The sequence below is a fragment of the Malurus melanocephalus genome, unplaced genomic scaffold (genome assembly GCF_030028575.1).
Source record: "Malurus melanocephalus ecotype Western Australia unplaced genomic scaffold, MMel_1.1 scaffold_134, whole genome shotgun sequence".
Taxonomy (NCBI): Eukaryota; Metazoa; Chordata; class Aves; order Passeriformes; family Maluridae; genus Malurus; species Malurus melanocephalus.
The window spans coordinates 561,845-575,197 of NW_026623366.1; the positions used below are offsets into that span (position 1 = coordinate 561,845).

At 39.2% G+C, this 13,353-nt stretch overlaps 1 protein-coding gene across 1 annotated transcript in view; it reads left to right on the plus strand.

Annotated features, from left to right (window-relative positions):
* Positions 1–609: 609 nt before the first annotated feature.
* Positions 610–13,353, plus strand: part of ARHGAP42 (Rho GTPase activating protein 42) — a 133,373-nt gene continuing 120,629 nt past the window's right edge. The window contains exon 1 of the mRNA XM_057370809.1: positions 610–791. Within this exon, the coding sequence (XP_057226792.1) occupies positions 638–791 (154 nt within the window). The 5' untranslated portion in view covers positions 610–637. The remainder of the gene's footprint in view (positions 792–13,353) is intronic.

Sequence of the window (13,353 nt, forward strand, 5' to 3'; positions counted from 1 at the left end):
GCGGAGCTGCCCTCACCGCAACACCCCGACACAAATCGCCTCCTCCACGCGCACCCTTTGCAATGCCTGAGCCTMCATGGCCCGGTGGTGGATCCTCCTCCCCGACTCGGCCTGGGACGTCCCAAAGCCCCGCTAAAGGAGGAGGCCAGCGCCTGCTGTCACACACCCGTGCGGGCCCGAGGCCGCGCCGCCGCTGGAGGGCAGAGCGCCGAGGGGCGGYGAGCGAGGGGCGGGCACTGCCGGGCCGCGTCCCCGGCGTGTGAGCATGCCGCGCCGGGAGGAGGAGGAGGAGGAGGGATTCCTCGGCCGGGCCGGGGGAGGTTCGCACTGGAGTTAGCGCAGGGCAGGGAGGAAGAGCGAGCGCTGCCGGAAGCGGCGGAGCGGCGGCGGCGCTGGGAGCCCGCGGTGTCCCGCGGGCAGCAATGTAGCTGGGTGACAGCGGCCGGAGCGCGCCGCCTCCGCTGCCAGCGGCCCGGTGCGGCGGGTCGGGAGCCTCTCCGGGGAGGCGGCGACCGCGCCTCGCATCGCCGCTCCCCCGCTTTCCCCTCTGCCATCGGCGCCGTCTCTCGGCGCGGCCCTCCCTCCGTTCCTCCCTCCCTTCGCCGCYGGCCGGGGGGCTGCGGCCGCCGCCGCTGCCATGGGGCTGCCCACGCTGGAGTTCAGTGACTCCTACTTGGACAGCCCGGATTTCAGGGAGCGCCTCAAGTGTCACGAGATCGAGCTGGAGAGGACGAACAAGTTCATCAAGGAGCTGATTAAGGACGGCAGCCTCCTTATCGGGGCCCTGCGAAGTGAGTCGGGCGGCGGGACCGGGGGTGGCCGGCAGGAGAAGGGGCTTCTTTTGTTTGAATGGGCGCCGGGCGCGGGCTCCCCTGCCGGCAGCCGCCGAAACGCGCCTCCTCAACTTTCTCTGCCCCGCTCCCTCCCTTTCTCCCTCCCAGCCGCCGTGCTTCTCCCGGCCTGCGGCGGGGCCGGGTGGGTGTCCCGGGGGAGCGGGGGCGGTGCGGGCCCTGCCCCGGCCCGGGGACTCGGCCGCGCCCTCCCCGCCGGGGAYCGCGGGCAGTGCGTGGGCTCCGCCGCCGCCGGGGCGCGGACCGGCCAGGTGGTCCCGCCTGGGGATGCGGGCAGAGCCCGGGGTCGGGGCCGGGGGCGGAAAGTCAGGGTATAGATCGCTGTACGGTACGGACCAGGCGCGGAGTGTTGCGGAGTGGTCCCGTTTTGGCACGCTGGCTGCTAGTTGGGTGTCTTCAGATAACGAAGATGCCTGTAATAAGTGGAAAAAGCAAGATAACGAAGTAAATTTATACGGAGAGTTTATATCTCCGCGTCCCGTCCCCCGTCTTCCCCCATCCTCCCCCGTCTTCATGTAGCAGATTAACTTTCATGTGTTTTTAAAGGTTTTGAGAGTAGAGATAAACGCGGACATTGTAGTGCGTTTAAAGGTCTGTGAGTTGATCAGTGACAGCTTTCTGGAGCGTGAAAGCGGCAGTCACGCTTTGAAGAGCATAAAGTGAAAGCTAGAAATTGCCCAGGGCCGTCATTGGACTCGGTTTACAGGTCCTCCCGTCCTGTAAAGCCTTGCCACCTACCTTCTTATCTTTGAAGTCACTTTGGACCTCTCACCTGGTTGCCCAAAGTTTTCCTTCAGGTAGAGCAKAGAAATAACTTGCAGCATCTATTTTTGCAACGTGAGACAGCCAAAGGGAAGAATCACTTTAATCCTTAAAAATACCTGCCACATTGACATGGTGTGCTAGTTTTTGTACGGTGAAGGGTAGCTGTACTGCTTTTTGTGTGGACAGGGAACAGGCATTTTATTGAGCTCTGTAGCTCATAGGAAAACTAACTGTTGCTAACCTGGAGTCTGAATTCAAAGTTTGTGTTCTTACCTAGGAGGTAAAAATTGTGAGGATTTTATTTGTCCAGCAGTAGGATTGACTTGTACTTGTTTGTGCATCAACTGTATATAGTCTATTTACAACATTGTGTTTCTATAAAGCAGCTATTGTCTTTTTGAGAGTTTTTTGTTTTTTGGTTTTTTTTTTTCATAAAAGTGCTTGTATTTCTGGGCACATGTAAGTTTTAGTAAGTAGCTGGGTAAAAATCGAGCATCTTATGTCAATTTATAATTTATATTAAATTTAATAAATTCCTGGACCCATGCCCACAGGATGTGAGATGACTGATTACACAGAAATAATATTTATATGTGTGTTTGTATTTATTATATATATATGTATATAATGTATATATATACATATATACACATATATGTATATATGTGTGTGTGTATTGGTCTGTCTCTAAAAACTCACTTGGTACTGTTTTCTTTACAGGCAAAAAAGTTTGAGATGTACTTTAAGCTTTCTTTGTTGCTGAAAAGCTTTCTCCATGTAAGAGAAGGTCTGAGCTTGTTTTAAGTATTAAAAACTTACTGTTCCAAATGCAGTCATATAAAATAGTAATGACATATTAGGATATCACATGGGTACTTTTTTGACCTGGGCTAGCGCTGGGAATTGGCAGCTTTTGGTCCCAGATCAAATATGAGCTAATACAACTTTCTTAGACTGTCTGAATAAAAGCTGAAAGGTTGAGGCCGTTAAGCCTGGAGAAGAGAACGCTCTGGGTAGAACTTCCTTTAGCTTTCCAGTACCTAAAGACAGTCATACAAGAGCAGGAGAGGGACTTTTTAAAAGGATAGTGAATATATTCCTTGGCAGTGAATAGGCCAAGGGTATTTTAACTGGATGGGTATTTTTAGATTAGATATTAGGAAGAAATTCTTTACTGTGAGRGTAATGAGACTCTGTAACAGGTTGCSCAGAGAAACTGTGGATGACCCATTCCTGGAAATGTTCAAGGCCWGATTGGGTGGGGCTTTGAGCAACCTGGTCTAGTGGAAGGTGTCCCTGCCCATGGTAGTGGGATTGGATCTTTAAGATCCCTTTGRACCCAAGCCATTTTATGATTGTCAAAGACAGACTGCAGTAGAACAAATATTGTATTTSAGAAGCAAGTTAAACCTTGATTCTGAAGTGAGTAATCCCATTAATTTTGGGGAGAATTTAGAGCARTATTTCTACCTTAAGTAATGACTACTTAATTGGTCAGTTCTCACGATTTTTAAAACCTTTTAGTTCAAATATTATTSTACTTGACATAGTGCTTATTGCATCCTATAGATCCTCCTGGGTAGATCTAGAATGGTGTGTCTTTTAGCCTTAGTAAAATAAAGTCTGTTCTGGTATAATAAGAAATCTTTGTCCTTTTGTTCATTTCAAATCCCTTCGTTTCATGACTATGCCTTTTATAGAATGTTGTCTTAGTTCCTCTGTTAGGACCACTGGGGAAATGTCTGGATTTTTCTCAACAAAGTAGAAATCCTGGGCTTAACGCTCTGTAGACTCTGTTGTAGGTGGTGCAATGACAGTGTGTGTACCTGTAACTGCAAATAGCACTGTTGTATATTTCTAGAGCATAGGAATTTGACTTGTTTAAGCRAACTAACTATTCCTACTCACCTTTAAAATCAGTGATGTTTAAAATACTTATGCAAGACTTCTATTTTTYAAAATGTCTTTAATTATGTTTGAAAATCAAGCTGTGAAGTAGTTGAGTTCAGTGATAACACTTTGATTTGATTTTTGAATTTTTAGTAACCTACAGGTCCTGAAGAAAAATAGGCAGTATTTACCATGTTTTGTCTCTAGGTGTCTAGGATTTTTATTTACACATCATTTTGTAGGATCAGTTCTGCTGGAGTAAAAAAAAATCTGGACTGTGCTGCAGAGCTTCAATAGAAATGGGTTTTGGAACATGTCATCCCTGACCATGCTTAAAGCAGTGAAACTGATTTAATGCAGTTAGAAAACACTGTAATATTATAACATTTTCTATTTTTATTATATGAAGTGACRGTATATGCATGATTTTTCAGGTAGAATTAAACTTCGGTATCTACAAATTTACAAAATATTAATATTTGCACAATCAAGTRTTGAAGTTACTGTAACAATGCAATATTTATAAATACCTGACAGATTCCACATAAGTTGAAGGTAGAACAAATATGCTTAATGTAGTATTAAAATACTTCGAATTTTATTTGGAGTGGTCCCAGAATTAGTCAGGCTTTATTTAATGTGGTTTTGCTATGTTAATTCCGGAGAATGCTGCTTTCCAGAGTAACATGTAGAGCTGTAATACTGTGTTCCATGAAGCAACAGTTGATTGTTTTGAATGCGGTGGGAACTGATAAAGCTAGGAYTGACATCAAATCCTCAGCATCTTTTTCCTAACATTTTTTGGCACTGTTTTSCTTCTCTTTCTAAGTAAGCAAGACTCTGGCAATAGCCCAGAGCAACACAGATTATATGTTTCAGTTTAGCTAGGTGTTAGCAGCGCATCTGTATGACCATTGTGCCCACTTCAGCCTTGTCCTACAATTAGTATTTATAACAATGGACTGCACTTCCTTGTTCAATCAGCTTTGATAGTAAATACATTACTATCTYTTGAAAGATTTAGTTTGTGCAAATAATAGAATTTCCTATTATAWTAAAAAGTTACCTTTTGACTGAGATTTAGCCATTTTAGAGGTGTGTAGGCATATTTAAATAGAGGTGTATAGTATTTTAGTGCACCCAGAAGAGGGTTTTTGTTAATTTAGGAATTAAGAGGGTAAAAAACTTCAGAAAAAATGGTTTCCTGTAACAACTGACTTTCTTGATTATTAACAGATAACTGTTGATTTCATAACTTCTTCACTTATCTAATTTAGTAGATCTTTCAGGTGCATGTTTAAAGTTCATATGCCTAAATGCTTCACATTGTGAGGTCCAGCTGTAGAATGACTCCTGAGTCAGAATTGATGTTTTCCCTTATTGTTGATTTCAGCTTGTTTTCAAGTAAAACATCATCTTGTTTTTTTCCTGTACTTTTTGCCAGTCGTGTGCTTTGAAATTCCTTTTTAGTTGTCTTCTGAAAAAGCAGCCTAGTGTAGGTTGTTGTCCTATAGATTATATAGAAATTCCATTATAGAATTATTTTAATGCTTTTAATTCCCATAATAGGCCTACTAGCTTGCTAAACTTAATGAATATGTTATTAAATAATCTGGAAAAGTGTCATGCATCTGCTACAAGCACTCTTATGTCTCATTGTGTGCAGAAGCCTTCTCTTCCTCCCTCTGATTTCTGAGGTCTTCTCCATCTTAAGTCCTATCGCGTTCACGTGTTCAAAGATGAGAACTGCCTATGTTTTGGGTTAAGTGACTGAAAGTCCACTAGATTTACAGCTGTTTTAATTAATACTATACCTTTTCAAGTGTCTCAGGATGATGCAAATAGTAATGCAGAGCTGTGATGTTATATATACATGTAATATAAATAAGATTTAGCAGATAACTTTAGGATTTTGTCATTTAATAGCAGTCATTAATTTTATTTTATTAATAGACAAGGAGAAACATAGACACAAGATGGAAATAATGTGTTTAGCAAGGGCTGTGAGGGGATGTTATTTACCAGGGTTTTATAGAAATTTCCCACAAAAAAAAGGCTGTTTTAAGTTGGTTCGCATATTTCAGGGTTTTCAAGGATGATTCTCTTCTCTACTAAACCTAGTTATAAAAACACAGTGATTAACCTATTTATACATAGGGAAATGTTGGGGGTTAGCTGCCTGGAAAAAAAGTAAGGACAAAATGACAGCATAAGAACTTATCTCTTTGGGGATTTTTTTTTTTTTTCATGTAAAAACCAAAATCTTTCTTTGCCTCACATATTTTCATGAGATTACGTCTTTGCAATGTCTTTTCCAGATTTTAAGTGGAACAAGACTGAATTCATTGAACAGTAACTGCTGAAATTTGATAGCAGTCATTCTCCTTTATTTATGTAGATGTAGCTTACATTTTTTAGGGCCTAAATATATTATGCCCAATTTAAAAAAGTGTTTCCCTCCTTGTATAGTCATAGGTAAAGATGTGATGCTAAGTAAACTAGACCATATAATCTGTGTTGCTCTGGGCTTTTTCCAGCGTATTACTTAGTTAGTAAGTAAGCAAGCATTCACAATAGTCAACAGCAGCTTCRTGAAGCACGACTGGTCATCACACCGACTTCAGTCCTGTACTACAACTAATATTTACAGTGAGAGACTACATTTTCTTTTTTTCCCACTAAAAGGAAGTTGAATCTAAGTTGTTTGCATTCGGTTTTTTTTTTAAGTTATCTGTTCCACTGCTCTTCTGTTATTTCTGTTAGGCATTTGCAGGGTCCTGTGCAACCTCTGCTGGTGTCTGCATTATCTTTGGATTATGGACATAACTGTTAAAAACAATTCCAACAGTGTTCAGYCTTTCATGCAGAGATACCAACAGTAAGCTGGTTGACGGGCAGAGAAGGATCTTAATTGCTTCCTCTCATGTTTAAAGCAGCTGCAGTCTGTATCATATTATCTTTAGCCAAATATATGTGAAAAAAACAAATATCAGAATGTAGTGGACTGTTAGGAGAGTGCATTATTTTCTGGCCATCACATGATGTTTCATTCTAAACCAGTAATACCTGTAAGTGAATTTCCGTATTGTCAGTGGTGATAATTGTATTAACAAAGACCTTGAATGACTCAACATAGATGTTCCTATGCCTTAATATTGAAATGGGTATTTTTTAGAGAAACTTTGTAGTTGGATTATGTCAGGCTACCAAAGGAACACTTTTGAGTTTCAAATGCCATATGAAATGATGTCTCTTCTTGAAAATAYTGTGGAATTTTTATTTAAATTAGAATTTTTAAACTGTTTTCTTTCAAAGGTCAAATTTAATCTGTTTCTTAATGGGCCAGTTGGCTTGCTGTCTACTATGTGCTTCATTTGCTCTGAAGAAGATARATGAATTCTATTAATAAGAGACCAGCTGCTTCAGGAATATTGTCTTTACTACAATGGAAAATATGATGCTGTGGTCAGTGAACTTGTCCTGATCTCTTGGGTTTTTGTGGGCAGAAGTGCTACAGCAATTTGCAGTTTCCTGTAATAGTAAATTACTTTGTATTCATCCTCTGCAAAAAAAATGCAGAGGACAATACAGTCCTTCTTCCTACTGAATAACAAGTAAGGCTRTGCTATATATTTGCCTTTCTATTTTTCCTATATTTGCAAAACTGTAATTWTAAATAAATCTGGAATATCGGAAAATTTGGTATCATGTATTTACTTTATAAAATCCAGTCACCTGCTGGTGTTACATGATGTAAGCCCTACATGTCAAGCTTCATTTTAAAAACAATTTTTATCCTTTGTATTTCTGCTAGAAAGCCTTCAAAACCTTGCTACTCTGAGAGTTGGGTAACTCATTAAAAATAAATTTAATCTGGAAATTCAAACTTGTTTATGTTAATTTTCCTTTCACTCAACATTTCTGCACTGTTGTTTACTTGAATTTGCTTGAATAATCACATCCTTTTGCTGGACTGAACAAGCTGTTCTCATCCTCTCTTCTAAGAGTTTCTCTGGTTTCTTGGTCATTTTAGTAGCTCTTTTCTATGCCTTTCTAAATTTACTTTCAAGTTTTCAAGAACTCTAAAAGTAGAGAGAACACAAAACTAGCATAATATTCTTCATAACCTTGATCTTTCCTCATCATATTCTGTGAGAACATCAATCACTAAATGAAATCAATGGTTATGGTCTTCTTTTGACCATGTGATGCTATGGATTCTTCAAGTGCTTGACTAAAGCTGGAAAAAGTCTCAGGATCTTATAAGCAGTAGCAATGAAGTATATATTAAAACAGAAAAAAACCCTTGGCCTTCTTTCGTATTAGTACCRAATTGAAGTCCTGTTAAGCAGTAATGTAACCTCCCACTGGCATCCTGTGAAGTGTGGGTGAAGAAAGATGTATTTCACAGCACTTTATGAACTCTAGGCTATGTTATARTGTAGTTTTTCTGATTAGAAGTTATCAATTTAAATCACTTCCCTCTCCTGAATTATGCGAACTTGTGTTTCACAGGACACAAAAGCCTAAATATGTTCCTGCACTCTGGTGTTTTACTTAATATAGTTCAGGCATGGGAAGACAGTATGGAAATGCTGTAGGTCTTAAGAAGTCTCATCTTCCTTTAGGTCAATATTCAAAGCAGGACCCAAGGTGCTGCAATGCCTCAGTCGTACAGTTTGTTCTACTACTGATGTTAGTTGATTTGCAGGTTGATTAAAGAGAGATTTGCTTGCCAGATGTGGATTGTGGCATCTGTTTACAAAGGTACTCTTGTTCTGTGAAAGATACTATGTAAATTAAAGTAAGTATCACAATTAGGGTTAGTTTTCTACTGTAAAAACCTTTAAATAAAGTAAACCATGAAAATAAACCAGGTAACAATAAGAAGAATCAATTTTGGTTTTGGCTAGAGCTTGGACCAGAAGACTCTTGAGGTCCCTTCTAATCTGGTATTCTATGATTCTGTGATTTCATCTTGTAGAACCATCTGTCCAACATGAGATTAACTTCTGGTGTCTTCTTGCAGAAGCCACTTTTGCAGCTCTCCTCCACCTCAACCTTTCCACATAAACTCAATAAAGCTCTTCTCCAAATGCTTACAGTGCTTCTGCCTTTGAAAGAGAAACATTTTGGTTCTCTTCTAACAGGCAGCTGCTGTCCAGGCAATTGATGATGGAGAACTGTTTTGTTGTTACTGATGGGGACAGGTAAACTTAGGAAAAGAACAGGGGAATGAATTGTTAAAAAGTTGTGAAGGCTTTTAATTATTTTACAGTAAATTTTAGATGAGGTGGGCATTCAGCTGACCTGTTTAGGCTTCTGTTAAGGATACAATTTTTTTATGATGACCTTTTCCTGCTGCTTTCTGCACAAAAATACCCAGGCAAGAACCTGGTTGCTTCTAGAAAATTATCAAATATAAAAATCATCTTTGCTCTTCTTCCCCAAGTCCTCACCCTTGCCACTGTCTCACCACCATGCACAGAAAAATTCCACAAATCCTTGGTAAAACAAGCAATACAGGGGGTAGGGTTTCATARTAAAGACTTTCCTTTTCAGTCAACTGAGTTCTTTGTTTCCTAATTAAAAGTGCACAAGAAGGGATAACTGGATGTATTTAAACTTTTTCCTTCCTGCTGTAATAATCTGATTAATTTCAAGAAGTGGCCAAATGTCAGTGTGAATATGTGCAGATGAGTTCTTAAAAGCTGCAGTTCTTAAAAGTGCAGATCGTATTTAAATGGAAAAACAGAGATTGCAATGTTGTGGTGGTGCTTGTTGATGTTCAAAAGCCTTCCTAAATTATCAGGATTGTCAAGGCCTTTGGAGCACTGGAACCATGCTATTCAGAAAGTTTACATTCTTCTTTAAGTCCATTCCTTCCATCGCTTCACCCTTTTCTCTCTCACCGTATTTGCCTTTAACCTTTGTTTGCAAATGATGAGGAGGAGTCAAGAGAGCAAGGACATAGGAACTCATCTTCTGTGGAATTTACTACTTCTATAGACTGTTACTTTAAATCCATGAATATTATAGAGAGGTGATTTTCTTCTAAGCCTAAAATTACTTGTAAGTTGCAGGGAGCATACAGGAGACWTTTGCTGCTTTGAAAAAGATTGCTCTGAGCCTGAGGTTATCCATTAAAAAAAATTGTTCCTTTCTTGAACCTTTTCATGTCTAGAACTACCATTACCATTAAAACAAGCTGCATACTGATATTTCAAGAAAAAAAACCAAAAAAACAGAATACCTTTCCTTGCTCCTCTTGTGAATTACCAGTTAGCCTACATACACAGGGAAGCTAGGGAGCTATGTTCCTTCTGGGAAGCCTTAAAATAAGTAAGACTTGAACTTTACTGTAGGAGTGGTAAGATCCTCTTATTCTGGGGAAGAACAGAAATGATGAGAACATTTGAGAGACTGATACTGCTAAAATCAGTATTTTGTAAAATAGATGTAAAAATACATCTGTTCATTCATAAAGTATTATCAAGTATTTTATCTTCTCAGGTAAATAAAAAGTATTTATAAAATATTTTAGCTCTAGGCTGGGTATTAGGAAAAGATTTTTCACCCATAAGGTGGTTGTGTACTGGAACAGGCTCCCCAGTGAAGTAYCAAGCCTGAAAGAGTTCAGGAAATGCTTGGGCAAAGCTCTCAGGCACGTGTTGGGATTCTCGGGCTTGTCCTGTGCAGGGCCAGGAGTTGGGCTCGATGACTCTTGTGGGTCTCTTCCAATTCAGGATATTCTATAAAGCTGTACTAATTTGCATACTTCTGTGAGGAACCAGTTTTAGTACAGAAAAAGAAAAATTAACTAATGGCTTCTTAAAAAAATAGTAGCTTGTAATAAAAATTTTAGTTTGTTCTCTGTCCTCAGAGATGCATTTGTGAATCTCATCTCACGTCATGTGTTACTGGCATAAAAGTCACTGCCATCAGGAGTTGGGCTTTGGCATTTCCCAATATCTTATGGGTTGGTTTCTCCGTCTGAGTTGTGCTTTGAAGAGCCAGAGCATGGGGACCAGGTAGAGGTCCAGTAGCACAAAACAGACTCAAGGAAAAGAATTGCTGCTTTCAACTAGTACCAGATCTAGTTAAACAGGAGCTGGTTTAAGGCACAACAAAGTAGGTGGRGTTAAAATAATCTTTGGGAATGTTATTTTTTGGTTAACCATGTGCACATACTGAAATGTAATATAGCTAGTATTACTTGTTCCACCTACCTGCTTTTTTTTTTTTTTTCCTCTCCCAGTTTCAGCATKTTATTGACCAAGCCTAATGGCTAAAATTAGGAAAAAATAGTGCAGTTTGGTAAGCATCATGATTACCTGATGAGTTGCTTTTTTGTCTCATAGGTATTTGTCTAGGAATTACTGACTAGTTATATTTATACTGATTGGTTATAAGAACTTGTTACCTTGTTTTGATACATTTATTGATGTAAGTCAGTTCAACTGAAGTAGCGAGGAATTGAATGCACTGCATATTCTCGATGTATTGTCTTCTTGACAATGGCCAGTGCTTCACTCTGTTTTTTAGAGGGAATTCTCTTGCTGCTACTTTTTGTTTGTAAAAAGTATGGTGAGACTTCAGTGTTGGAAAACATGCTTTTCTTTTTTGAGASTTGAAAATTGCTAGAATCACAGCAAACACTCTTTATTGTCCTTGCATAATCTATTTGGAGATGTTTTCAGCAAATCAAGAAACAGCAGATGTGTCAGGGCTACCGGGCAGCTAACACTGACTATGGAAAGCGTTTGGCTGGTAAGGGGAAGATGAGTACATTTAATAAGGTGAACATGGGCTTGCAGACTGACAYGTGCCAGAAATGAATGATATCTGCAAGTATCAGTTAAAAGGTTTTATGGATAATTTTTAAGTTTATGGAAGTAGAGTCTGGTCCTGCTGCTTGTTTTCTTGAGAATGCTGAAAAACTGTGAAGGCACAAAGGAGACCCTTTGAACATTAGAAGAGCCTGTAAAAATGCTTCAGCTTCTTGCAAACCASAAACACCATATAGCATATGTTTTTTGCGATTACGTAATCTGAAACGTAAAGTTTTATTTATATCACATGAAAAAATCTTGATGGGAAGTTTGTTTTAGATGGTATATGAAGATTCAAGTGTTGGCAGAAGATATACAAATTAGGATTATAAACCTGCTACTGCAAATCTAGTAAGATACTTCCTTAAGACTGTAATGGACTTTTCATTGCTGGAAAATCTTAAATTGTTTGTGCTTTTTTTCCCCTAAGTCACAGTCTTGCTCCCTTATACATGTTGGATTTTAAATATTTAGTCCTGGAACTCCTGTTCATGGTAGCAGGACTTGTTGACCACATTGTTTTTTTTCTTGCCTTAAAAAGAAATGTTTTCAGTCTACTTGCAAGTCATGAAGTTACAGTACTTGAATGTGCACGTATGAATGAAACTTYGAAATCTGTAAAGAATACATCTATAAGACATTTGACAGTTTAATGTTTTTCATGTTTAAAATACATGCAAGTAAGGCCTCAGATGGTTCCTTCTGGCATTCCTCCTTGGGTATCAGTATTGTGATTCAAAATGGAGGTTCTATGCTGTAATAACCATCTTGGGGGGATGTTTTTGATGTCTGATTTTGTTTGTTTGGGTTTTGTTTTCTTTTCCCTTTCTTAGCTTTGAATACTAGACTATTATTTTAGTGTGTATACATGCCTGTGCAAATATACATAAGAGCAAAACCAAATAGCTGAAGATGGTAATACTACCATATATACAGATGCTAAATAAATATGTTCAGTTCAGTTTGCTGTGTTACAGGTGTGTAAAGGTAGTAAAACTAGCATTTTTCATAGATCCTYAATGTCAGGAAAGTGGGTTTAATAGCTTGGCTTTGTTACCCTATTGAGATAGAGCTTGTCTGAAGTACTTCAAAGCCTTAAAATTCTCACAGTTCTTCTACATACARTGTTTTATCATCTATTACCATGACTGGTTTAATTGGAAAATAGAAAACACTGACATAATGCAGAGGTGTGTCTTAGCAGATTCTTGTAGGAATAAATGTGAGCTTAGCAATAGACTTAATGAAATTTTCTCATAAACACAGTCAGTGTGGTTGGCTTTTTGTTATGTGAACTTAGAACTGCTGCTTCTACATGCTGTTTGGGAGCCTAAGGTCAAATGAGAAATCCAAAATATTTCATTTTATGAAGAGGCGTTWAGGCACAGCAGTACATTTCCTGTTTATATAGCCAAATGTTCTTCATATGCTGAGAGATTTCCTGATACACTCATACAGAATTTTTGAGCTTGCACTTTAAGGTGTAGCTTCTGTTGCTTAGATGGTTGAAGATGCCATCATCTGCATCCTAGCCAGTATGACTCAACTTATTTTCCTGTGAAATGAACTTCAAGGATGTTCATTTAAGTCTTACCACCTTTTGTTTGTTCCCAGAGTGCAGGATGGAAGATGAAAATGTTAAGGCCATATTCAAGAAATTTGTTTGGCATTTATTTCTTCAGATTTAATTGAGAAGTGAAAAATTACAAGTTTTGTAAAGGTACAGTTTTTTGCCATTCTTTTTCCTCTGTAATCTAAGAGATGCATTGGTCTCTGTTCTGAGTAAAATAAACCCACAAATTCACAGGATCTAGTCACTTCCTTTAGTTCCATACAACCTAAGAACTTCTGGTTCTTGTACACATTGTGTGTACACATTGTATGTACACATTGTATGTACACATACCGTATTTTTGTACAATATTGATAATTGTACATAGTGCTGCTTTTTCTGTTTAGTGCCTTTTCTGTGTAGTTGAAATACAGCAGGTTAAAATGTTTTTGTTCTTATTCTA